This window comes from Mercurialis annua, linkage group LG2, assembly GCF_937616625.2.
Source record: "Mercurialis annua linkage group LG2, ddMerAnnu1.2, whole genome shotgun sequence".
NCBI classification, from domain to species: domain Eukaryota; kingdom Viridiplantae; phylum Streptophyta; class Magnoliopsida; order Malpighiales; family Euphorbiaceae; genus Mercurialis; species Mercurialis annua.
Window position 1 is genome coordinate 10,985,633 of NC_065571.1, and position 27,156 is coordinate 11,012,788.

At 32.4% G+C, this 27,156-nt stretch overlaps 2 protein-coding genes and 1 long non-coding RNA gene across 4 annotated transcripts; 2 read left to right on the forward strand and 1 right to left on the reverse strand.

The window, feature by feature from the left end:
• Window positions 1–4,439: 4,439 nt before the first annotated feature.
• On the forward strand, window positions 4,440–5,690 carry LOC126669916 (uncharacterized). Of its 2 annotated transcripts, none has more exons than XR_007638589.2 (3): window positions 4,440–4,704; window positions 4,892–5,219; window positions 5,548–5,690. It is a non-coding gene; the product is annotated as an uncharacterized LOC126669916 (long non-coding RNA). The 2 variants fall into 2 exon arrangements; XR_007638588.2 differs by having other exon boundaries at window positions 4,440–4,589.
• A 2,026-nt stretch (window positions 5,691–7,716) lies between these two features.
• LOC126666935 (calcium-binding protein KRP1-like) lies at window positions 7,717–8,436 on the reverse strand. The gene has a single exon (XM_050359854.2). It carries the CDS (start codon window positions 8,183–8,185, stop codon window positions 7,820–7,822), a length of 366 nt encoding a protein of 121 aa, XP_050215811.1. The 5' UTR covers window positions 8,186–8,436; the 3' UTR covers window positions 7,717–7,819.
• A 15,002-nt stretch (window positions 8,437–23,438) lies between these two features.
• Window positions 23,439–26,915, forward strand: LOC130015093 (uncharacterized). Its single transcript, XM_056104622.1, has one exon. It carries the CDS (start codon window positions 23,439–23,441, stop codon window positions 26,913–26,915), a length of 3,477 nt encoding a protein of 1,158 aa, XP_055960597.1.
• The last annotated feature ends 241 nt before the right edge of the window (window positions 26,916–27,156 follow it).

Below are 27,156 nucleotides of genomic sequence, written 5' to 3' on the forward strand. Positions count from 1 at the left end.
TTGTTGTTACTTAAAAACAAGAAATCACCTAAAGATTACTCATCCAATGACGTATTAATATGCAATTCTATAACACCTAAAGATTACTCACCCGCCCAATGCCGTATTAATATGCAATTCAAAGACCTACCTCAAACATAACTAATAACCGGTTTGGCCGTAAACCGGCGATCAGTCCGGTTTGGTTCAACCTATTGAACTATTAAATTATCAAACCGATTGAAATATCAAAACTGATCAATTTTTATAAATTTGACTATAGTTTTTTTTTTAAAATATAAAATTATGTATGTAAGATAAGATCTAATTACTTTTAGGGATTGTTATAAAAAAAATTAAATGTATTACATTTTTTTATTTAAACGATTCAGTACTAGCTGAACATGTTAAATCGGAGGCCACATCAGCTATATCACCCGTCCGAATTTTAACACACTGATATAATCTATGAAGAAATTCCTCATCTTCTTGTGATTCCAAAAACTTGTTGATACTCTATCCCAAATTAGGCTTAACCATCTAAAAATACCTTATCTATTCGACTTTTTTTAATATATTCTTCATATTGCTTTATATTTGAATTTTTTTTATAAAAAAAATGCAATTTGGAAAATAAAGCAAGAAAATTTAAAAAAATTGGCTAAACTTAATTTTTTTTTAAATGAAATCATAAATAATTTTTTTTAAAATAAGATATTTTTAAATAATTAAACCCCAAAAATAAAGTGGCAAACCTACCACAACTCTCATTGTCTCGCACCTAACACATAAACCAAACTCTAACTCAACTCAACTACAATTATAAATACCATAACATAAAAAAAGATTATCTGAAACAAAATTATGTGTAACCCACAAATAATGGAGAAGGATGCTTATTCTGTATCTGATGAAGAACAAGATTTTGCAAACAAGGTTAGAGAGCATTTTGCGACTGAATCAGAAGAAATGTATAGAGATTTTCTTCAAGAATGGAAATTGTATGAACAAGGGCTTAAAGGGAAGCATGACTTTTATTGTGAGATTGCTTTTCTTTTTTGTGATCATATGGAATTTGTAGTGCAACTTTGCAAGATTGTTAAAAGATTTTAATGTTGTTTACTAATTGTTAAACTTATATATATATATGATCAGCAGAAGCTAGCTGCTGCTTAATATATGTTACTGTTTTAATATGAGGAAATTTTCTAATGCTTTTTAGTGATTGATTTTTAATTTTGATATGAGGAACATTATAGTGCTCACTGACTAATCCACTGTATCTCATTACACAAATCCTAATCTGAAAATTAATTATAAACAAATTGACTGATGAAATTTTTAATTTTATATATATTAGGATGTGACATTTATTTATTTTTGTGATTTTACTGAAGTGGTTTTCGGCAGCAATATCAACATATTATGGCCTTGTTATTGAATTGAAAAAAAAATAAAATTTCATATATACAATTGTCATATTTTAAAATTGGTGATTAAATTGAGAAATTATTTAAAATTGTTCCTTAAAAGTAAAAATGAAAAAAATGTACCTTTTCTACTAATTATTTAGTCTTTTATCTTATAAAATTTGAAGAACTAAAAATACATATGGTAGTAAAGTGTAATATGATAAATAATATGATCGATTAGTATAATATGTCAAGCCTCAGTAAATCTACAATATATTATTTTTCTTAACTAACTGTTAACTAGTAGAAAATTTAACAAAAGAGTGTATTATAATATATAATTTCCGTCACCGCATCACTAAAGCACTAATTATAAGTAAAATATTATAAAGTCGTAAGGTATAAAAAAATTCTCGAAATTTTTTCAAAAGTAGAAATCAACCCTTAAATATTTTTAGACACAAAAAAACCCTCATAATTTTTAAATTGAACAAAAAAGCCTTTCCGTCCATCACTTTTACTGAATGTAGTTAAGTTGCTCACGTGACATTAGGAAAAAAGTTCAAAAATACCCTTAATTTTTTGAAATAATTACCAATTTTATATTTATAATTTTTTTTTATTATTTCACTATCTTTTTCCAAATTAACTCTAATTAATTGTTTTTACTAAAATCAATTAAAAATTGAACCATCGTCACCTAACCCTCCCGGAACAAATGACCGTCAATACACCGGATTAAATTTTTTCCCTTTCTACTTTAAAAAAAAAAAAAAAACAACCTCCGCTGGCTAGAGGTCGACGTGGGCACGGTTTATGAGATCAAGATTCATTTCTAGGTTTCCAGCGAAAAGAAGCATGCTCGGTTTTTTTTTCATGCTGTTAAGCCACGCCATTATTTAGCTTCTTCCTCATTTTCTTCTGTAAATCATCATCCACTCATGTTCTGCTTCAGGAGCTACACCTAAGTCAGTTCTTGAGCTCATGGTTGTCAAAGATCTCATGTTGGCCCATGTTAAATCTCATTACTCTTACTACTGGGTTAGATTTTTTTTATTAGAATAATTACAGAAACGTATAATTTTGATAATAATAAAAAAAAATTCTAGATTTAATGTCCTAAAACACTTTCACCTTTTATCTCCTTTTCGTTTGCACTCTTATGTTGTTAAATCGCGGATTTCACCTAAATTTTCATCTTCGGTTTTCAATTAATGTTATAATTAGGATAAAAAAACTATTCTTTTTTCTAATTTAAAATCTTAATTAATTTAAATAAATTATTAATAATTAATTAAATTTTAAATAAAAAATTTTAATAAAAAATTTAAAATACATTTTTAATAAATATTTTTTTTTTAAAATACCATTGTTTCGAGCAAAACAAATGATTTCTTATATCAAAAAAATCCGTCGCCGCCATCCATGCCGAACTCAATGGCTGAAGAAGTCCGGACCTGTGGAGAAGAGCAGATGTGTTCTACTCAGAGTAGAAGAACAGAACAATATGCTCTTCTCTATGGCCGGAGTTCTCCAGCCATGGAGTCCGGCCATGGAGAAGAACGAAACTGCAGCTTCTCCGGCCATGGCTTTTCTAGCTTAGTGGCCGGAGTGGGAGAGGGAAAGGGCGGCGATGTGGAGGGTGGCGGAATTTTAAATTACAGAATGAATTCTATTTTGGAATAAATTTTAAATTTTGAAATAAATTTTATAAATTTAATTTTTTTAATAAGTAAAAATAACAACTTTGATTTATTTAGCTTTATAATATTTATTTATATTATGGAGAAGAATAATTTTGGTTTAAATTATAGCATTAAGTACTATTTAAAATATATATTAAAATATAAAATATTGATTGAATTTTTCTCAAATAAAAAAGAGGTTAGTTGATATTTTAAGGTGAAATTGAAAAAACCGAAGGTGATAATTTAAGTCAAACGACAATTTGTCAATATAAAGGTGCAAATAAAACAGGAGTTAAAAGGTAGGTTTCTTAGAACATTAAGTCAAAATTTTATAATCCTCATATAATAAAAAAAATCAATTACCCCTTCCGGTTTATAGTATTTGTTCCATTTGATAAATTTTTTTGGTCCATAATATTTGTCACTTTAAAATATCAAGAGAGTATTAATTGCTATTTTTTCATTTTTGTCCCTTTAATTTATTAAAAAAATACAATAAACAAATAAAAGTAGTAATTATAAATGTAAATAAGTTTCCATATAGGGTTAAGATTATTTATAAATTAAAACATATTAATTATTTTTTTAATTATTGTGTTAAAGTTAAATGTGATAAATAGTATCAACCAGAGTACTGGATCACTTTATTATTGGTCAAAATATTATAAATTATCTTTGTTGTGTTTAGTAGTTAAGTGTTATTGTTTTGTTTTATTTAAATCAAAGAAATTAAATTTTGAGTTAGGTTGAAACAATAACAGAAAAAATGAGATGTCAACTCCTCACTAAATGGAAGTAGTCACAAGTAATTTAATGGAAGTTTCCATCTGAAAAGGAAGTTTAACAAGTTAAATCTTCTGCTCCTCTGTATTGAATGTTGACAATTTCCGAACTTTAAACTAAAACCATAATCCATTACAAATTGACAAATCAATAGATCATAAAAACATTTAATACAGAGGAGCATTAAGATTGGAAATTATGTCCATTAAGATTGGAAACTATAAATTGGTCATAAAAACATGAGAAAATTAGGAAAAGTACTCCAATTTTTAAAATATTTGTAAATTCTACCTCACGTGTGAAAACTTAAAGAAAATACTCTGCGTTTTCACACTTTTAGTTTTTTACTCTAAGTGATTGTTTTTATTATTTTATTACCTAAATATTTTAAAATAAAATACTCTAAATATTTAAAACTTTTTCTTTTTACTCCTCCCCCTCTGCGACAGTTCTTTTATCAGATTTCCATTGTCTTCTACACGAGCTTTTCTTTTCCATTGATCTCTCTTTTATTCTAATTATTATTGAAAATATTATCATATACAGGTATAATATCCACTAAAATTAATGGGTATGTTATCTGATTTTGATTTATTTCCTGATTTCCTCTTTAATTTTCCAATCATTGGATTTCTTTGATTTTGTTGACGGTAATAATCGTCCCTTATGTCTTCCACGAGGAGGAGGATCGTTATTGCGGTTTCTCACGCCCTAATCCTTTGATCAGGTATGTGTTTGATTTAGTGATTATTTTAAGGCAGGTTTTTTATGTAAAGGATTAGATTTTTGATATGTGAAATATCAAATGTTTGGTCCAGAAGCGCTGATTTGGCCATCAAATGGTAATTTTTTTATTCTTATCTCTCTTTTTTATTTGAAATCTTTAGTTATGTAATCTGTTTGTATATGCAAAATGCTGATTACTACTAAGATTACTATTTTGGCTATGAAATTTTAGAAAATCTTAAATGTTTGTGTTTCCCCATTCTCCTGTTCTTAAATTTTAATTGGTGTTAAATGCTACTTTAGGTTTACAGGAAAAAGAGTACCCTCGTTGAAGGCTTTGGCTCCAAATTTGTATAAAGATTACTAGGGAGAATTGTGTTGATGCATTGTTTGCACCGAGTCATGGGAGCTTGAGATTTAAAGGGTTGTCTAAGGAAGTGAGAGCTATCGAGGTATTAAGGGAGATTGAAGAGCAATGGAGCGATAGAGCAATAGAGAAAGCGAAGAAGATTTTGCAAATGACGAGAGGACGAGATGAGGAAGATGGAGATTGTAATTGGGAAGGTATCCTGGAATCAGGCGAATTCAGTCGGACTCGGTATTAAGTTGCTCCTGGCGTTAGAAAAAATAGGTACTGTCCAAATTCTTCTAACTTATGATTGTAAAATTTATAATTAGCTCATTTAATCACATGGGGTTTTGATTTCAAGGTGTGAAGATAGGCAATTGACACTATACTATAGTACTGTTTTGACATAATTGATATGCTTGCCTTACGTAAAAATGCTAGATAAGGAATAATATATAGTCTTGGTGGCATGAGAATGCCAAACATTTTTTTGAAATTTTAACTTTGACGGAGTCGGAAATTGATAGATGTGTTAGTTAATGCATGTATCTCTAATTTTTGTTTCACTTTTTATATATGCTGATATTGTAAAAACTGAATCTATATATAGGAGGAGAGGTGCTATTCCTGTCAAAGAAATTGCATGGAGTTGAAGAGTTAATTGGGACTGTATCTTTGCTTTTATCTCTGAATTTATGGTGTGATGGGTTTTGTTTTGATGACCTAGAATTATCATTTATGTTGCTTCTTTAAGTTGCATACAAGATTTTTTTCATCATATACCATCTACTATATATATTGGCTTAATTTACTTTCTTATTTGTATTTCTAATTAACTTTATGTTCTTGTATTTATACCTTTTTAATTAATTTATTATTGTTTTGAAATGCCAATCTCCGACATTTAAGCAATAGTATAGACATGTTTTATTTAGGTTAATTACCTTTTGATAATTATAAAAAAGTGATGAAAAGTTTATGATATTATAATGAAAATTTTTATAATAATTTTATAATAATATCTTGATAAGGTAATGATAAAGTATATAAAGTAAATTTGCATGCTAATATTAATAATAATATTATGATAAAGTACATAAAATAAATTTGCATGATAATATTAATGATAAGGTTGTGATAATATTATGATAATGATATGATAATATTATGATAAATACGTAAAATAAATTTGCATAATAAGATTATGATAATATTATGATAAAATACGTAAAATAAATTTGCATAATAAGATTATGATAATATTAATGATAAATTATGATAATATCATGATACAATTATGATAATATTATGATACAATTACGATAATATTATAATAAGATCATGATAAAGGTTACGATAATATTAATAATAAAATTATAATAAATTACGTAAAATAAATTTGCATATAAAATTATGATTAGATTATGATAAGCTTATGATGATATTATGATAAAGTTATAAATGTAAAATAATTTACGCAAAAAATAATATTATGATAATATTATAATAACACTATGGTAATATTATGACAATTTTATGATATTGTTATAAAAATATAATCTAATTCTGCATAAATTACGTAAAATAATTTATGCAAAAATTATGATAAAGTCATGATGAAGTTATCTAATTCTCCATAAATTACGTAAAATAGTTTTTGCAAAATTAATAAAAAAGGTTATGCACAAATTATGATAAGATTATGATAATATTATGATAAGGTTATGATAAAGTACGTATGATAATATAATGATAAAGTACATTATGATAATATTATGATAATGTAATGATAAGATTATGATAAAGTGCGTTATGATAATATTATGATAATGTAATGATAATATTATGATAATGTAATGATAAGATTATGATAATGTAATGATAATAATATGATAAAATACGTTATGATAATATTATGATAAAGTACGTTATGATAATATTATGATAAAGTACGTTATGATAATATTATGATACTACTACAAAAATATTATCTATTTACAAATTACATAAGAGTATAATAATATTATGGCAGACTATGATAAGTTTATGATAATATAATGATAAAATTATGATAATATTAGCACATTATTATGTTATAGAAATGTTATCTACTTCAGCATCAATTATGTAAAATATTTTATATAAAAATTATATAATAATTTATGAAACAATTACAATATAAATAATAAATAATAATTTATTATTACCATAATATATAATTATTATATGTTTGTTATAAATAAATTTTGTTAAATTAAAATATTTTTATTCAACTCATACGAATTTTTAAATCTGTTATTAATATAATAAAATATTAAAACAATAGCATATATTTAAAAATTATCAGAAAAATTTAATAATATTTAAACAAATGAGAAAGAAATGTGGAAAGTATTGATATGCACATTCACTAATTCAATGAAAAAAAAAGAGAAATAAAGAACACTGAACATTTGAGCAAATAAATGGAAGTGGCAATCTATAATTTGTATAGTAGTCACAGTTGCATGATGAGAGCGAGAGATGTGTCAGGAAGCACGTGGAGAGAGAAGTTTGGTATAAGTCAGGTTGCGCATCATTTAGTTAGAGTAGAATTCTAATTTTGTTGGACACGGAGAGTATAAATACAAAAAGATTACATTCGTGATGTATTTTTATTTACTTTTCCGTGTTGAGGTATAATCTATAAATATTTTATTATTTTAGGTAAATATATAATTTTCTCTAAAAACATTCAAAAAGATTAACTAATCTCAAACTCAAACAATCAAAAACAGAATTAAACTGTAAAATTGTCAATGTATTTCTATAATTATCCAATAAACATCAAGAATTGTTACATAAAATTAAATAAATAGATCAAAGTGAAATTAAAAAAAAAATCAATAAGGAAAATCCTTCAACTCCTGAAGAAGAGCCTCCTCTAACAAAAACCTAGACTCCTCCATTAATTCAGGACTCAGTCTAAACATCAGAACACAAAACTCCATCTGATTAAGAGCACCATCCCCATCAAAGTCACCTTCTTTAACCATACTCCTTAAATCCTCATCACTCAAATCCTGCAAACCTAGCACAGCTGAGTTCCTCTTCAAACTCTCAAAAGTGATCACTCCCTTTTCTTTATCCATCAGCAGACCGAACCCGTTACATAGCTCGCTAATAAGCCCCTCCCCGCCGAGCTTATCCGCCATTACGGGCAAGTAATCATGGAAATCTGATGGCTGGTTTTGCTGTGAAGATGCCATTTTTTTCTTTGGTTTCTTGAAAAAAGATTAAAGATTGAGAAGATGGTTTGTTTGTTTTTTGGTTGATGGTTGAATGAGTGGATTTGTGTGGTTATTTATATAATTGAGGAGTGGGATTTCCAAGAAGGAGGGTGCCATTGAAGACAACTGGGATACAGGTAAGGAAAAGGAAGGTGATGAGGAGTTGTTTTCTTGAAGAGTGGTGTTTCTTGGAAGCTCATCAGGGGTAAAATGGTCATGTTTGTGGAAGATGGGAGGTGGGTTTCTTAATTCCTTGGAGGGCAATTGGATGGAAGGTGTGTACTTTATTAGGAATAAGTTGGTTAATTTATTGCAAATTGACAAAAATGTCCATTAAGATTGGAAATTACATGGACAATTGGTCATCCTTATATTTGAATTTGTGCATCAAATTAATTAATCCAAGTAATACTCTTTATTTGTTTAACATATGATACTCTTTATTTTAATATTGATTAGAAATTTTAATTAATTTAAAAATTATTTTGATCTCTAAATTTATTTATTTTTAATAATTTTATTTTTAATTAATATAAAAAATAAAATATTGTCTTTAATTTATTGAAATGAGAAAATGTAAATTAATTAATTCTATTATATAAATTTAAACATTAAAATGACATTTTAGTTGAAACTATATATTTTTATAAGGATAAATCGGCAACTAAAATAAAGTTGATATATAGGTGATGTATGGGGTGACTTACTTATTGTGGAAGGAGAATTAAAGAAGGGTAAAAATGTCAAGATTGTATAAGTGATGGACTTGGAATGTGACTTATTGAAGTTGAGAAGGTCAATGTTTGTATGTGAAAATGGAGGAAGCATTTAGACATGTATGAAATGTTTTGCAAACCCATATATTTCTAATAAACTGGTTCACTTTGGAAGCTGCTTCTATACCTATCAATTGCACAATTCTGTTATAATTTATTAAAAAGTTCAAAAAACTGACTGAGTGTAATAAAAGAATCATATAAACAAAAAATTATGTAATTAGAATCATGATTAGATAGGGGGCGGGGCGGGGCAGGAGAGGCGGCCAGTTCCTGCCTCACCAACGGTATGTCCCCTTTTAACAATATTCTCTTTTTTTTTTTTTTAATAATTGAGGGAGGGGGAGCGCTTGTGGGAGGAAATGAACCCACGACCTTAGCAGTTTTCTACTGAACGCTTATACCATTTGAACTACAACTTGTTGGTTAACAATATTCTCTTTGTCCCGTATGGCTATTTATTTTATTCCACAAAAAAAATAAAAAATTGTATTAATTAAATATAAAATTATTGAAATATTCTTAAAATTAATTATATTAATATTGATTGATTTATAATTTCAATGTATGATTTTAAACATATGAAATTTCACTAGACAATATTTATATAGTAGTTTTGATTTTTGTAAACTATTAAAAAAATAAAAGAGTAATTTAAAAAAATTCATCGAAATTAACTATAACTAACTTCCTTCTTAATTCTTGTGAAAATGCAATTTTTTTTATTTTTACGAAACGGAGAAAATATTATTTTATTTTAGACAAATAATATTATCTCCAAATAATGATAATTAAACTATATTAATTACTAAATAATATAAAAAAAGTAATGATAATTAAATTATATAAAGGTTCATAAAATTATGAAATGATTTATCATATATTTAGTATAATATTAATCATTTCTCCCAGTTAAAAAAGTTATCTATCATTAATAATTATGAATAGTTATTCCTTTAATCCATAAAATGTTCAAGATTTCTAAATTATTTATGAACGTTGATCAAACTTACAGTTTTCTGTTCAATTTATTTGTATTTTCTCATTTAACAAAATATTAGTCATTTATCTCATTAAGAAAAATCTCTACCATTAATAATTATAAGTAATTGTTCATTTTCATCCATAAAATGTTCAAGTTTTCTCAATTCTTGTAAATGGTAATTAAAATTTTGTACAATTTAATTGTATTTTCTCTCAATAATTTCAAAGTAAATAGATATTCAAAAAGAAAAACATGATGCTCTCTCCTTCATTAAACCCAAACCCATCCTAACCAAAATCATTTTTTTTTCTTCACCAAATCACGATTCGAAGCCAACAAACCTGCCCTGTTAGATCTCAGCCTCAAATTGCTACTGTTATACTGTTCTATACTTTGAGAATTTTCCGAATTTATGGAAGTAGTCGGATCTTCAATCAACTTTCATCAAATTTGGTACTTTTTGTAGCGTTACTATATATTTTTTTTTTTTTGGTAAGCCCATCCGGTTTCCAAGGCTTCGCCCCGACTAATCCGGATCCGACCCGCGTCGCGCACCTGGCATGGTGGGTGAGTCTGCCAGTGGGAATCTTCTGCATTCACAAGGACTCCAACCCGAGACCTTGCTTAAGCGATACCAAGCCGCTTACCACTTGGACCAACCCTCATTGGTAGCGTTACTATATATTGCATGGTAACGAAACCGAGCTACTACACGATTTGGGTTTCTTAGACTTAATTATCCTGCTTATGTCAAGGAGTCTCTATATCGGCTGAACACTGTGATTATTGGAACTTACAAAATTTCAGATCTTCAGTTATTGCAAAATTTCAAAATTACACCGACTTACTCCATGCATGCAGTTTTATTCGAGAAAAAAGTATCACGTTCTCATCTTCTTCTTTGAAGCGAGTAAGTTCCTATTATTCAGCTTTGATAATATTTTAAAAAAAGAGTCCATGATTAATCTAGATTGTACCACTTTTTTTTTAAAATCAATTGTTCCATGGTATCAGAATTTTGACAGAGTAACGGAGCTTATATTGAAGTTTGTAGATTACAAAACTTGAAGAAATACAAAGCTACTATTTATAGAAGGAAATCAACGAATATTTCTAACTCCTAATTCACACACTAATAGCATGTTATCTAGCTATTATCCAGCTGGCAGTGACAAGTCATCAGAGCAACAACAAGGCAGACACAAGAGCAGTACAAGAGCAGCAGAAATGGATGCATCAATTTCTTCATATTCTGTGTTACATGGTATAACGATTTTGTTGTTAATGAAAGGCTTGTTTGGGTTAAGATTTTAGGGATTGCTATTGATGTTTGGGAAGATAGTTTTTTCAGTAGGCAACCATTTGGGTCATTTTGTTACTGATAACGTAGTAATAACACATATTAGGGGCGAAGCAATCTCGCTAAAATAAAGTATCAAACAATAAATAACATGGCCTATATCCAGGATACAAATACCTCGAAATAACCTCGACGTATAGGGACATATAAACCCACTAATTACTTGAAATACCAGTACCTTAGCATGAGAATAGCTCGGAACCCCTAAGTACATTACTAACTCGGAACCTATGTACAGAGTCTGATGTCCGCTGACCGAGATATCAAATACTTGACATCACACATGCGTGACAATCTTACGGGGATCAAATGTAAAAGATTTGTTGAGGCACGAGAATGTTCTCCGAATAGTTTGCACTTGACGCAACATTCGAGGTGTAACTGAATCGGCCACCTAAGGCAAACAGAAAAGTGAATACTAGAGAGAGACGAGGAGAAGGTTTGTATGGGTGACTATATGAGCCACCTTAAACCCTAAGGTGCAACTTGTTTTTTACACTTGTGCAATTTTCTTTCTTTTCTCTCTTCTTTCCCCTACTTACACTGACTTGAGTTTCGGAGCGGACAGCCAGTGAACCCACCAACGTTCTTTTTGACCTATGTTTGCTCAATTTATCTACGTCTTAGAGAGCAGTTTGGAGTGTGATTTATCACTTGGTTCTTTCATTAAGAGCTCGATACTTTCTTGCTTTACAAGTTTTCTAAGTTTTTGTTGGTTTTTCCTTAGTAAGATATATAGTTACTAGATGGATAGGGAAGATCCAGTAACAGAACAGATCATCCCGCCTGTAACCTTAAGAGGGGATGGAATCAGAAATACCGTGAGTGTAGACGAACCGAGAAGAAATGGACAATTGCCTTCTGGTTTTATTTTCTCGTCGCTGGCGAATACCCAAGTGGGAAGCAATATGGCTTCGGCGAGCACCCCTTTCGTTCTTCAGTATGGATTAGATAGTTTTCCAAGAATCAACCCCATGACCTCGGCCACAGCAAGAGATACCACTCCGGTGCAATTTTAAACACCCATCTCACAGATTCCACAGAGCTTTCTTTGCAACCCTTTGGTATCGACCAATCTCAATTTTTCCACAAAGGCAACCACCACAACGGTGGAAACCGGATTCTCGGACCCAATGGTGGTTCACCCAGACATTATCTGAGTGCTAGAATACATAGATCAATTGGCTAGTCAGATGCGAGTCGCCCAACAAATGCACCAATCGCTGGTTGCTCAGTTTTGCCATCCGGCTCAAGTGACACCTAGGCAAGTAAACACGGTAAGAGTAATCACGTGAAATCTAATAAGGGGAAACAGTCATGTAACAAAGCAAACATCCAAGGAATCCTCGATGTAGAAAGAACTCATCAAACGATGGTAAATCGGGTCCCGATGATGGTAGACAAGCCTTGGCTGGCAGGGCAGGAGGATCAAGTTTTTCCCCAAGCGGTGGGAGATCAAGCTCCAGGGGCTGATCCCAGCAGAAAAGTGCGTACCGAGATAAATTTTCCTAGACTAATCTGAAGGGAGTCGACTGAGAGCGTACGTAGCTCGGGTCCCAATTCAAAGTGGAAGAAGACGTTGAATGACAACATAATCCATAAAGTACGTGTCGAGTTAGACATGAAGAAAGGAAACAAGGGAGAACCCGCAAAAAGTAGGATTTGTAGGACTCGGTAACCCGCTAACCCGAGTCATATTAAAATTTATGATCTAAAAAGCAACATATTAAGTGAAAAATAATTGACATTTTACTATAAGTAAACTTAATGTAAACTCGGTATAAGGGTGTGGAAATATTTTATATATGGTGAAAGCTAAAAATATCAAGCTTTTACCTTAATGGTAAAGAACATGGTCATAATCATGAAGAGGTCATGGCTTCGAGTCTTAGAATGAGTACAATATTTATTTTAATTTACATTTTAAAGTTTGACTCAAGTTGACCATCAGTCAACATTGACCATCGATCAACAGTCCTTGACCGCCGGCCGGGGTAGTTGGTGACCGGTCGGAGGGTCGCCAGAGTTGGTGGCCGGTCGCCAAAAGTGGTGGCCAATGGCCGGTCGGTGGTCAGTTGTTCGGAGGTGGTCATATGTAAGGGATAAAAACCAATGAGATATTGTCATATGTAAGGGATAATAATGTCTTTTTATTTTGCCAAAATGTGCTTATTTTGAGGTATTGAGATATGAATATAAACATTTAAATTTTCCTGAAAGAATTTTACATAAAAAGGGCTTTACAAAAATACCTATTTCAGCTAAATGTTTGTAAAATACGCTCTCACCTTTTTCTTTTGCAGAAATACGCTCTTTTAGTAGACTATTGGTAAATAATTGTTAGATTATCAGTAAATTATTGGTAAATTAGTGGTAGATGACGTATTTTAGCAAAAAATAAAAATTGAAAAGGATATTTTTATAACAGCAAATAGTTAGAGCGTATTTTTATAAAAATTTCAACTAAAAATATACATTCGGAGCAAAAATCCTCTAAAAAATATTTGTTAGGCATAAACTAAAAAATGGGCCTTATTTTAGAATTTGTGTACTCAATCCAAAAACTTACATCAAAATGGTCTTTTCTCAATTGAGGCCTCATGCTGGTCTTATCCTTTAAATTTATATGGGCTTTGGGTCCTCTTTGTAATACTAAATAGATTGCATGAAAGAAGGATGATGAGAGATTAGGAGTTTATAGGCGAAGAAAGAGATTAAAAGAAGACTTTCCTGCTATTTGGCTATTTGCTTCAAAATGTTGAGTTCTACTTTTGAATTTAATTAATTTTGTTATCAAATTATTTATGGACATAGTTAATAATTATAATATATTATCGAATGTACAAAAAAAAATTATATTATATTACAAATATTATTTTAATAATATATTATCCCGATCTATGTAAGATGTGATATATATATATATATATATATATATATATATATATATATATATATATATATATATATATATATATATATATATATATATATATATATATATATATATATGTTGATTATATTATATTTATGCCCTAAACCACATTCGTGTGGCCTAGATGACCTAAGAAAAGTATGTTCAAATTGACGTCAATTTAATTAGAATCCATTTGCTTTGCATGGTAATGGATAAACAGGTTTGGTGGCTGGGAGTTCATTTGTTGTTTTTAATTGATTCATCATTGAGGCCCGTTGTTTTATAATAATAATAATAATCATATCCATTATTACATTTTATAAAAAATCAAATGCGTATCTTGCAAATGCATTAGTTTTTAGATTTTGTTAGATAAACATTAGGTGGTCGTAGAATATAATAACTAAAAACTCTAAATTATTCACATTGTTTTAATTTATTTTTCTTTTCACTTTATCGAATTTAATTGAGTTGGTTAGTGTATTCTCATTTGAGGAAACTACACCCTATACATTTATTTTTCTTTTTTGAAATTTTTATTAGAAATTATGCTCTAATTTTCTATTGTAGCAAAAAAATACATTTTTTAACTTCTTTTTTTTAAACTACCAATCTAGCAATGATTTACCAATAATCTAATAAAGAGCGTCTTTTTACAATATAAAAGATGAGTACGTATTTTTAATAATATTTAACTGAAAATATATATTTTTATGAACATTTTTCAAAAGAAGAATCTCTTTTAAAACACAACTAAAAGAGAAATTCTAACCGTAAATCTTTTTCTCCTCCTTAAAAATTCTAATTTAGACAATGCATATTGTTTTATTGACCCGCGGTGGTCCACTTTTATCAATTTCATATTAAAATTATCTTAATTATTGGATATTGTTAAATAATCAATTAATCCAAAAATTTGAGCTACTAGATCAAGCTTCAATAATGATATTATGTTAATATATATCTTCATGCAAACTTCTATTGGACTTCGGGCGTGAACAAACGAACATACAAATTCACCTCACCTTATACTCAAATATTTTAATTAACTAAAATGGGATTGCTAAAGATCAAAATTTAAGACTTTTGATTATAGACTATCGCATATCATACTGAATAATTAATTGTAGACATTTTTTTCGGACAGATAAAAATGATAAGGGACTGAAATGTATAATGATGATTTTCATCGAAATTTTTCCAGATGACGAGCCTGTGGTTCGTCTATATGAATTCAAGCTGGTTGGATCAGTGCATAGATGCAAATTTGAAGGATTGGAACATAATTAGCTGCGAATAGGTTATAAAATCCAAAGAGATTGCCCGCACAGGTTTGTTCTAGTGTTTTAAGTCAGCCATCTGGGCGCCAAAAGTTGCGGGTTCGAACCCCGGCTACGCCTTTTTTTAATATGGAGTGGTTGAGGTTGGATTGCTGGCCATTATAGCCCGGAATTAACAGGTATGTGGGTTTGCGGGCGGTCCACATCCCAGGGTTTGATAATGATATTGAGTTTCGGCGCAGTAGAGTGAGTCCTCGTCACCAAAAAAAATCCAAAGAAATTGTGATTTAAGTGTAAAAAATTGGACTAATTATAATATTTTAAAAGTTTATGGAGCAATTTGCAAGTTTGACGGGATAAGTTGACCATATCTAAACTCTTAGGTTCCCAAAAGCTTTTTTTTTAACACTTTTAAGCACCTGAAAAACACTTTAGCCCCCTTTTTCATGGCATAGCTTAATGAATACGAATTTAATGTTGTAATTATATAAGCTAGACTTCTAAACTAATCAGTTCACACACTTTCACATTCCTAACTCAACCCTAACCAGTGGCGGATCCAGGATATTTTTATGTTGGGGTCCGTATTTATAATAAAATATCAAATGATAAAATATTTAAATTTATAAGTAAATAATATTAACATGTTAATAAAAACTATTACAAGTATCATGTGTCAGTTTAGATAATTGAAAATTTGATAAGTCGTTAAATTTAATTGTGAGTCTAATTTTTTTAATTATATTTTAATATTATTGATTGAATAAAACCATAAAAAAACAATAATTTACTAAATACCTTGAATAGATTATAAATTATTAAATAAAATTTAAATATATAATTTAATAAATATAAATTTTAAAAATTTAATAAATATTGCTAAATAAAAATAGATAGATATATATATATATATATATATATATATATATATATATATATATATATATATAATTTACTATTTTTTTTAAAAAATTAATTAGTTAGGAATGTAAATACTATAAAATTGATATTGTTGGCTATTTTCTGTTTTCAAATTTGTGAAATTTAATTGTTATACTTTGAGTGTTACAATTTAGATTAATCAAGTTGTATTTCTCCTATTTTCCTTATATGTTGTACATATAGAAGAATTAGTGTTTCAAAAAAGGATGGGGTCCATAGACCCCACCCTCCAAAGGATGCATCTGCCCCCAACTCTAATACTCACTTGTAGATTTCTAATCGAACTTAAACTCTAGTTAGTTTTAAGTCTAACATAACCTCTATAAATAGGACATTAGCACACCATAACCAGGGGTCGGACCGGTGGAACGCAGAACCCATAAAAAGTAGAGAAACCCTAGGAATTCCCTTAGTGTTGGTCGAACCATACACCACCAAGAACACACACACAATCGATTTTCACTAGTCAAACAAAACAAGCTAATATACTTAAATCAGTCAAGAATGCACTACTGCATATCGATCCTAAGCTGTATTCTACATCTGGACTGTAAGAAAACGAACGAAAAATTTAGAATGGTATTTTTGAGGACCAAATATCATCTCTCGTCACTTTTATTACATATTTGTCATATTCATCGAGTCATATGAGATAAGATATATTAGCTTTACAAGGATCAAGCTGCTTCCTTTATCAGAGACATATTATAATTTCTAATCTTTGTTCTTATTGTTCATTTTCTAAAAATGCCTTACATATTGTTATTCATTGTCCTACAACATGGATTTTCAAGTATGTGTTTTTGTGTAAGTTACGCATTCGAGCTTGGATTCTCCCTTTTGATATTCATAGTTTCTACTTGAAATGGTTATAGTTTTCACGTTTCTGGCATCGTAAGCTTTGAATACTATTTGGGTTTTCAGCGTTTAAGAGTTTTAAATAGTTCACAGCATGAGAGTTTTCAGAAATGAAGTTACAATCTATTCAGACTTGATTTTTATTTTTATAAATAAGGGTGTGAATCATTATAAGTTTTGTAATCTTTGTTTTAGTTATAATGGGAATGATGTATTTAACGCACTAGATTTTTTTTCGAGCTAGTGTTTTTTGCCTTTGCCTTCAGCTTCTTGTGATTGTGTTAATAAGATTATTATTTATAAAAAAACACTATTTTTAAAAGTCAATTTAGTTTATGTGGATAAATTGGATTGTATTGTTGATTGAATCAAAATTTACTACCTCTAAAACTAGCATATGCTATGATTTAATTTAGGGCAACTCTCAAAAAATACCAAACCTTTGTGATTTTTGTCAGTTATAATCAAGTCTTTCAAAATTTGCAAATATAACCCGTTTTGGCAAATTATATTCCTTTTATAGCCATTTTTAAATCGGTTTAATCTTTTTATTGTGATTTAACCTTTTATTATGACACAACACACAAATATTTGATATTTTATAGTGATTAAATTTTATATACATAGTTGTTATGTTGGCAAGAAAATCAGTTTGATTCGAATTTGGCTATAAAAGAAATATAATTTGCTAAAACGGGTTATATTTGCAAATTTTGAAAGATTTGGTCATAACTGACAAAAATTATGAAGGTTCGGTATTTTTTTTGAGGATTTAGCCTTTTATTTATCATTTCATATTTAGATTAATTTTCTATTCTTAAAAAATGATGAAGAAATTATCCATGTATTAAATAAAATAATTTCATGTTTCCATTCCCTTTTCCATTATAGTAATAAAAAGGCTTAATTTTTTAAAAAAAACCTTACCTTGCACTTTTTTTCGTTTATACCTTAACCTTATAAAAACACCATTTGTACCCAATTTTGGATTTTAAATTCCATCCCTATCCAGAAACATTAAATTGTACTTTTTTCATTTGAAAAATAGTTTAAAACAATTCTTCATTTTTAATCTATATATTAATTAGATATTAATATTATTAATAGCACAAAAATTCCATCTTTTAAAAAAAAATTAAAAATAATAATAATTTTTTAAAAAAATCTTTTCCGGAGCCGCCGCCGCCGCTCCTTGTTGGTTCCGGATTTTTTTTTAAATTTTTTTTATTTTTTTATAAAATTAAAATTAATTAATTATTAGGATGTAGTTGAATATTTTTAAGTTAAAGGATTTGTTTGTATTTTTTAAAATAGAAAAAAATATAATATATATTTTTTATTAAATTTAATATTTTTGAATAGAGATGAAATTTAAAAATTTAAAATTGAGTATGAATGATGTTTTTACAATGTTAGAATATGTTTGCACCAAAATTAAAAATATGGCTAAAAGGCCATAAAAGCCCGTATTCTTTTTCAAAAGATAAAAAGAGCACTGTGAATAATTGGCCTAAAGTAATTTTCAAAAGTTGATTTCTAGAAGTTAACCATTTTTGCCAGAAGTTGATTTCCAAAATTTGATTTCTAAAGGTTGACTAATTTTGACCTAGAGGTCGATTTCGGAGGTTGATTTTTCAAAGGTTAATTTCTAGAGGTTGACTAATTTTGACTTCAGATGTTGGTCTCCAAAGGTTGGTCGCTAGAGGTTGACTAATTTTTACTCCAGAGGTTGATTTTAGAGGTTGAGTTCTAGAAGGTGACTTCCAGAGGTTGATTTTTAGAGGTTGACTTTTAGAAGGTGATTTCCAGAGGTTGGCTAGTTATTCCTAACAGATGCAAAAAGTCCAAGTCCATTTGCAGAAGATAAAGCCCAAATTTGAGATGGCCATTAAATATTAATTTAAATGGCCCATAAACCCAAGAAGTCCATTTCAGAAGAAAAGAAGTTAAAAAGCACGTACAGCAGAAGTAAAGACACGATTGGCAGTTCCTGAAGGTGGGGAAGAACGTGTGCAGTTGAAACATGAAGCAGTAGTTTTCAAAGGAAAAAGCTATAAATAAGAGAAGAGCAGCCAATTTGCAGCCCCCGATCAAATCCAACAAAAACCAGCCCAAAGGCAAAAACACTCAACACTTAGCATTCTCAGTTTTCTTCAATCAGTAAAGAATTTTACGATTGAACTTCTGCAATTTCTACTCAAACATTTGTATTTTCATTTCATTCAATTAGTAAACATATTTACAGTTGAATTTCTTTGTTTTAGCATTACTTGATTGGAGTACTTGTTATAAGGTTAACCAAACCCCAATCGCTCGTTTTAAGAAGTTAAGTTACATTTTGGAATCCGCTTCCTGGCACGCCCGCATTTCACACGCTTGTTGTTACGAACGCAAAACGCCAGTAACAATTTTTGGCACGCCCAGTGGGACTGAGAGTTATGGCTAGAACTCGAAGTGAAAAAGGAAAAGATGTTATTGTATCCCAGGATGCAGTGGATGATCCTACTACTACAAATGTAGGACATGGAGACTATGTGGCTCACATGGTCAGAAGCATTGAAAAAGAAAATTTGCCTCTAGGAGAGGCGAGTGAAGATGTGCCTCCTGGCTTTGGAGAGCAACAGCAACATACACCAACTCGGCGAAATTCTGAGCCAAGATTGGTAGAGGCTTTAGACATGCTGTCAAAAGCCATGTTAGACATGAAACAGACTCAGGCTAGCTTTAACCAAGCACAAGCCGAGTTGACCAAGAAACATGAGGTAATGGATAAGAAGCAGTTCGAAATGGAACGCTATTTGGCAGAATTGATAGTTGCTGTCAAAGTGTCATCTCATGGTGGTGATGTACCAGAGGCTGTTAACACGGCCAAACAAGATCCTAAGGGACACGGGGGGCAGCCATCTGGAGGAATCCAGGAGATTGGGAGCACTAGTCATGTGCCAATCTTAAACCCGCCCTCTGAAGAAAGGTACGTTCCTCCTCACAAAAGAGATGAACCTGTGTATTTTAATTCTTTTAAAACTAATAATCAAACTGGCCGGAATTCCAGGCCGTTTAATGCAGGTGCTAATTGTCCGACTTCGGACGACCTAGAGGTTAATCAAAATTTTCCTCAACCTCTGGGCACGGGGGGCAATTACATGCCCCAAGAGAGAAATCAGCCTCAGGTGCCACCCCAACCTTTGGGAAGGCAACTAGACATGGAGGCTGTAAGAGAAGCAATTCAGGAGTTGTATGGTCCAGGTCTAAGGCAGATTGACCGACCGCAATTTCACAAGCCTTATCCAGATGTCATTGACAGGGAGAATCCTTACCCTAGAGGCTATAAAATTCCTAACTTCTCTTTATTCTCTGGAGAGGATGGCCACTCCACCATTGAGCATGTGGCGAAATTCACAATTCAATGTGGGGTCTTGGCCAACCTAGATAACATTGCAAATTTCAAGCTGAGATTATTTCCAAATTCTTTAACAGGTACTGCCTTTACTTGGTATGCTACTTTGCCCAGGAACTCAGTGCTCACATGGCAGGAGATGGAGAGGCTTTTCCATACTCAATTTTACCGTGCAGAGCCAGAGGTTTGCATAGCAGAATTGTCAAGAGTTTCTCAAAGGTCGGGAGAGGATGCCGACATGTATATACACCGCTTCAAAAGAATGAGGAGCAGGTGTAAAATTGTTCTACCAGAAACTGAGTATGTAAAAATGGCTCAGAGGGGCTTGGACATTGAGCTCCGAAAAAAGTTCCAGGGGATGGAATTCAGGGACTTCTATGAGTTAGCTGCTAAAGTCTCTGAATATGAAGAACTCCTAAGAGAAGAAAGCCACAAGAAGAAGGTGGCAATGGGCACTTACTATCAGGAGGTGGGAGCATATGAAACCGCGGTAGCCGACCTCACGGCCACCGGTTCATGTACCTGCCCTATGTTGATCAAAAAAGCACCTGATGGGTGGAAGAAACAGAATTCCAATGCCCAACCTCTGTATACTTTTGAGGTTTCAAAAACAGAAGAAATTTTTGATTTTCTGTTGAAAGAGAAGTTCATTACTTTGCCTCCGGATCATAAAATGCCTTCAAAAGATGAGTTGAAAGGCAGAGAGTATTGCAAGTTCCACAACTCCTGGAACCACTCAACCAATTCATGTTGGGGGTTCAAAAATATCATACAGGATAGGATTGCCAAGGGAGTTTTAAAATTCCCAGAAAAAAAGGAGGCACTGGTAATAGATGAAGATCCTTTTCCGGCTGTGGCGTCTGTGAATGCCAGTGACCTCTCGGAACTTGACTTGAGGTTGTTATTAGATATAAAAAGAAAGCTCAGAATCAGGGAGCAAAATGACCAAAGAGTCAGGGGAGAGCAATTCGAACGGGAAAGGAGAGCAGAGGTAAAGCGGGATTACAGAGGAGAAAGAAGGCAGGTATCTAGAAACTCTAATAATTTTGTTTCTACTAACCGCCCTCTTTTGAAAAAACAAAACAGGGCCTCTTACTATCAAAGGAGGCCAGAAAGGCATATCTTCCCGGAGAGGCGATCCTTCGTGTGGAAGAGGGAGGAACAGCCAAAAGCTCCTTTGGCACCTAGGGAGGAAAAGCCAAAAGCTCCTTTGGCACTTAAAGAAAAACAGTCAGAGGTTCCTTCTACCTTTGAAAACCGAAGAAAAGAACAAAGATTCGTGGTACCACCATTGGTCTCACCTAGTCCAAGGTGGCATACCAATTATCACAAGAAGTTTCCGCCTCCACTAACAAGAACTCAGAAGAGGAGGCGCCAGAGGTTGAGGGCTGCTGCAAGAAACGAGTGGCAGTCCAGGCACTTGGAAGATCCTAGAAAAGTTGTAGAGGAAAAGGGGTCAAAGAAGATCTTAATTGAGAAAGAGCAATCTGGAAGCCAAAAATCTTCAGAGGCAGTGGAAGTGAAAAATAAAACTTCCCACGTGCCTTCGAAGAAGGAAATTTCGGATATGGAGTTGGAAGCTTTTCTTGAAGGAGAATTTGCAGGAGATGGCATGAACTTAGATGATCTCCTAGAAGACGACATGGAGTTGGATGATCTCGTGGATGAGGAAATCCTAAAGGAGGGCATGAGACTAAACGACCTCTTGAAAGAGGATACTGATGACACTCCACCAGTTAAGGAAAGCGGCAAATTTCAGAGGAGATCTCTAGAGAATGGCGACTCAGAATCAGACACAGAAGGTGATAAGAAGAGATCCATCAGAGTGGGTGAAATTGAGATTCCCCTCACTTGTAATGCTTTCTCCTTGATTCTTCCAAGTGATTTCAAAGGTCCTGACAACTCTGAGGAAGTAGAAGAAATTCAGAGAGAGGAGGTATCCAAACCTCCAAAAGATGAGTGTCGCAGCCAGGTCACCATACAAGAAGCTGCAAATGGTGGACCAAAGAGGGTGATTTTTGACAAACCTGCAGAGGCAATGACCAAGCATATTAAGCCTTTGTACATAAAGGCTCACTTCAATGGCAGACCAACCTCCAGAGTCTTGATTGATAATGGTTCTGCTGTGAATATTATGCCATTCAACATGCTACAACCTCTAGGAAAAACTACAGAAGATCTCATCTCTACAGAGGTTAGTGTGTCTGCCTTTACTGGAGAGCTCACAAAAACTATTGGTGTTCTCCCAGTAGAGGTAACTGTAGGGAGCAAAACTTCCCTATCGGCGTTCTTTGTTGTAAATTCATCAGCCAGCTACCAAGCTCTTTTGGGACGAGATTGGATTCATGCCAATTGGTGCGTTCCTTCATCCTTACACCAGTTTCTGCTCTTTTGGAAGGGAAATGAGGTGGAGGTGGTATGGGCAGACACAAAGCCATTTACCACTGCCACCAACATGGTAGAGGCCCGTTATTATGACTCATGTGTTGGCCCCATCCAATTTACTGGGAAAAGTAAAAAAGGGCAGAAGAAAGAGAAATCCGACAAACCTCTAAATGTGCATGAAGAGGTTAAAAGAAAAGCAACTGAGATACTTGGATCAACGGCTATTATTCCATACAACAAGCCGTGTTCCTCCATCACCATTGAAGAAATTAATGATTAAGCTCACCTCTAGTGAGTTTGCAGCAGCTGCATCTGCTATCTTAAAAGAACGTATGCAGTACATTATGGAAGGAATTATGGAGGAAAACAACTTGGCAGAGGTTCTAGATGCTGAAGTGGTTTATGAAGAAGAAGAAGTTTCTGAAGATCATGAGATTGGCTTGGAGGAGCTAGAACAAGCACCTCCTTGGATAGATGATGAAGCCATCCATGTTAGAGAGGAGTTAGAAGAAGTGAATCTTGGAACTTCTGAGCAACCTCAGGTAACTTTTGTTAGTAAAAACCTAGAGGTTGGATTAAAAACAAAACTAATGGTACTCTTGCAGGAATACAAAGATTGCTTTGCATGGCAATATTCTGATATGCCGGGGTTAAGCAGGACATTGGTAGAACATCGGCTTCCTATTAAGCCCGAGTTTCAGCCATACCGCCAACCTCCGAGAAGAGTGTCAAAAGAAGTTGAATTAAAGGTAAAAGAGGAAATTGAAAAATTGTGTAAAGCAGGCTTTATTAGGCCTGCTAAATATAGTAATTGGTTAGCAAATGTTGTTCCAGTGGTTAAAAAGAATGGAAAACTTAGAATATGCATAGACTTTAGGGACTTAAATGAAGCAACTCCTAAAGATATTTATGCCATGCCAATTGCTGACACTCTTATTGATGCTACAGCTAATCATTCTCTTTTGTCTTTTATGGATTGTTTTGCTGGATATAACCAGATTATGGTGGCTAAAGAAGACATCTCCAAAACGGCATTTAGATGTCCAGGATCTATTGGGACATTTGAATGGGTGGTCATGCCGTTTGGTTTACGTAATGCTGGTGCAACATATCAGAGGGCTATGAATTCCATCTTCCACGACCTCTTAGGTAAAACTATGGAGGTTTATATTGATGATGTTGTTGTAAAATCAAAACTAATAAAAGATCATTTGAAAAATCTAGAGGAAGCATTTAGGAGGATGAGAGTTCACTGTTTAAAACTCAATCCTTTGAAATGCGCCTTTGGTGTAAAAGCTGGAAATTTTTTGGGGTTTTTGGTCCATGAAAGAGGCATTGAAGTGGACCAAAACAAAACCAAAGCTATTCGAGAAGCTAAACCGCCTAGAAATAAAACAGAACTTCAGAGGTTTCTTGGGCAGGTTAATTACTTAAGGAGATTTATATCTAATCTTGCAGGAAAAACAAAAGTGTTCTCAGAACTGTTGAAATTAAAAAAGGAGGATGTCTTCAGATGGGTAACCATCCATCAAGAGGCTTTTGATGAAATTAAAGATTATCTAATGAAGCCTCCTGTATTGATGCCTCCCAAAAAGGGTATACCTCTGAGGTTGTACATTTCAGCAGCCGAAGGTTCAATTGGGTGTCTGCTAGCCCAGAGCAACCAAGATGGACATGAACAGGCTATTTATTATTTGAGCCGTTCGATGACATCTACAGAGGTTAGATACACTCCTATCATGAAATTGTGTCTGGCTTTGTTTTTTGCCTGCACTAAGTTAAGACACTATCTGCTTAATAATAGAGTCTATGTGGTGTCTCAAACCGACTTGATGAAATATATGCTAAACAAACCTGTTTTATCAGGAAATATTGGAAAGTGGTTATTAAGTTTGGCAGACTTTCATTTGATTTATCATCCCCAGAAGTCGGTCAAAGGCCAGGCTCTAGCAGATTTCCTAGCCGACCATCCATGTATAAACCTAGGAGATGAAAGTAAATTTGACTTACCGGTTTTTATGAATGAACATAGACCTTGGATGCTTAAATTTGATGGGTCTAGTACAGATAGGTCTGCGGGTGCTGGAATCATAATAGTATCACCTTCTGGAGCTAAGACCTCCTTGTCTTTTAATCTTGACTTTGAATGTACAAATAATCAATCTGAGTATGAGGCTTTGATTATTGGATTAGAAATCCTCCTAGATCTAGGTGCTAAAAAGGTCAAAATAATTGGAGATTCTCAATTGGTTATTAGACAAGTGTCTGGCGAATATAAATGCATGAGTTACTCTTTAACTTCTTATTATGCTATTGCTATACAGTTAATAGAGAGTTTTGAAGAGGTTGAATTAGTACATGTTCCTAGAGAGGAAAATTGGGAGGCCGATGAATTATCACAGCTAGCATCTGGCCTACGTCTGTCGGAGGAGTTAACCCACCGACTAGTAATGGTACAAAGAAAAACTCACCCTTCAATTTTTAAAAGAGGAGTACAACTAGATATTTTCAATATTGATGATAACTTAGTACAGGATTGGAGGAGAGATATTAAAAAGTACCTGGAGAATCCTAGCAAGAAGATGATGTATAAAGTAAGAGTGAGAGCTGTTAACTACGTGCTCATAGAAGATGTTTTATACAGAAGAGGATTCGACAACCTATTGCTAAGATGCCTTGGAACTACAGAGGCACTAGAGGTCATGAAACAAACTCATGAGGGAGTTTGTGGAGCACATCAATCTGGAGTGAAAATGAGATGGCTGATCCGAAGACATGGTTACTTCTGGCCATCTATCCTAAAAGATTGCATGACTTTTGCAAAGGGTTGTCAATCGTGCCAAAGGTATGGAAACATACAAAGACTTCCAGCTGCTGAGTTGAAGTCTGTCATCAAGCCATGGCCATTTAGAGGTTGGGCCATAGATTTGATAGGTAAAATATATCCTCCATCCTCTAAAAATCACAGTTTCATAATTGTAGCTACTGATTATTTTACCAAATGGGTAGTCGCTAAGCCATTGGTAAAAACAGAGCAAAAAGATGTTATTAAATTTATTAAAGAGGAAATTATTCATCAATTTGGAATTCCACAATCAGTAACTACTGACCAGGGCACAATGTTCACTGGTAAGGAGATGCAAGAATTTGCCACTGATTATGGAATAAAATTATTGACCTCTACACCTTATTATGCTCAGGCCAATGGCCAAGCTGAATCTTCTAATAAAATTATCATCAACATAGTTCAAAAAATGTTGGAAGAAAATCCAAAGGATTGGCATCGGATTTTATCAGAAGCACTCTGGGCATATCGCACCTCTAGGCGAAATGCTACTGGAGTAAGTCCATTTATGCTAACCTATGGTCATGATGCAGTGTTACCCATGGAGGTGGTGGTGAGGTCATTGAGAGTAGCTAAGCAGAATCATTTGACTCCAGAAGATTACAATGAAACCATGATGATGGAGTTAGAAAATCTAGAAGAAGGGAGACTTCAGGCTTTAAACAATATGATAATACAGAAGAAGAAAGTCTCCAGAAGCTACAACAAGAAAGTTAGACCTAAGACATTTCAAGAAGATGAGCTAGTATGGAAATTGATCTTACCCCCTGGTACTAAAGATAGAGAATATGGGAAATGGTCTACTAATTGGGAAGGGCCATTCTTAGTCCACAAGGTGATGAAGGGGAATGCGTACTGGCTATCAAGTTTAGAGGGTGAGCCTCATAGAAAATTTATTAATGGAAAGTACTTGAAGAAATACACTCCCACCATCTGGGAGAAATACAACTTAGAAATGACTTAATGGCTTTTAGCCATACATGTACTGCAGACTATGTAACTTGTTGTAGCAATATCAGTACATGAGTCGTAACATTGTGGCTTTTTAGCCAAGTGTATTATCAGATTTTTAGTAGTTTGGCTATTTTGGCTAAACCTGTACTTTTTCATTAACTTATGGATTTTGGCACAAGATGTAATGTAATGGCTTTTAGCCATTTTTGATAATTAAAATTCTAAATTTGGCTACTTTAGCTAAATTGGTG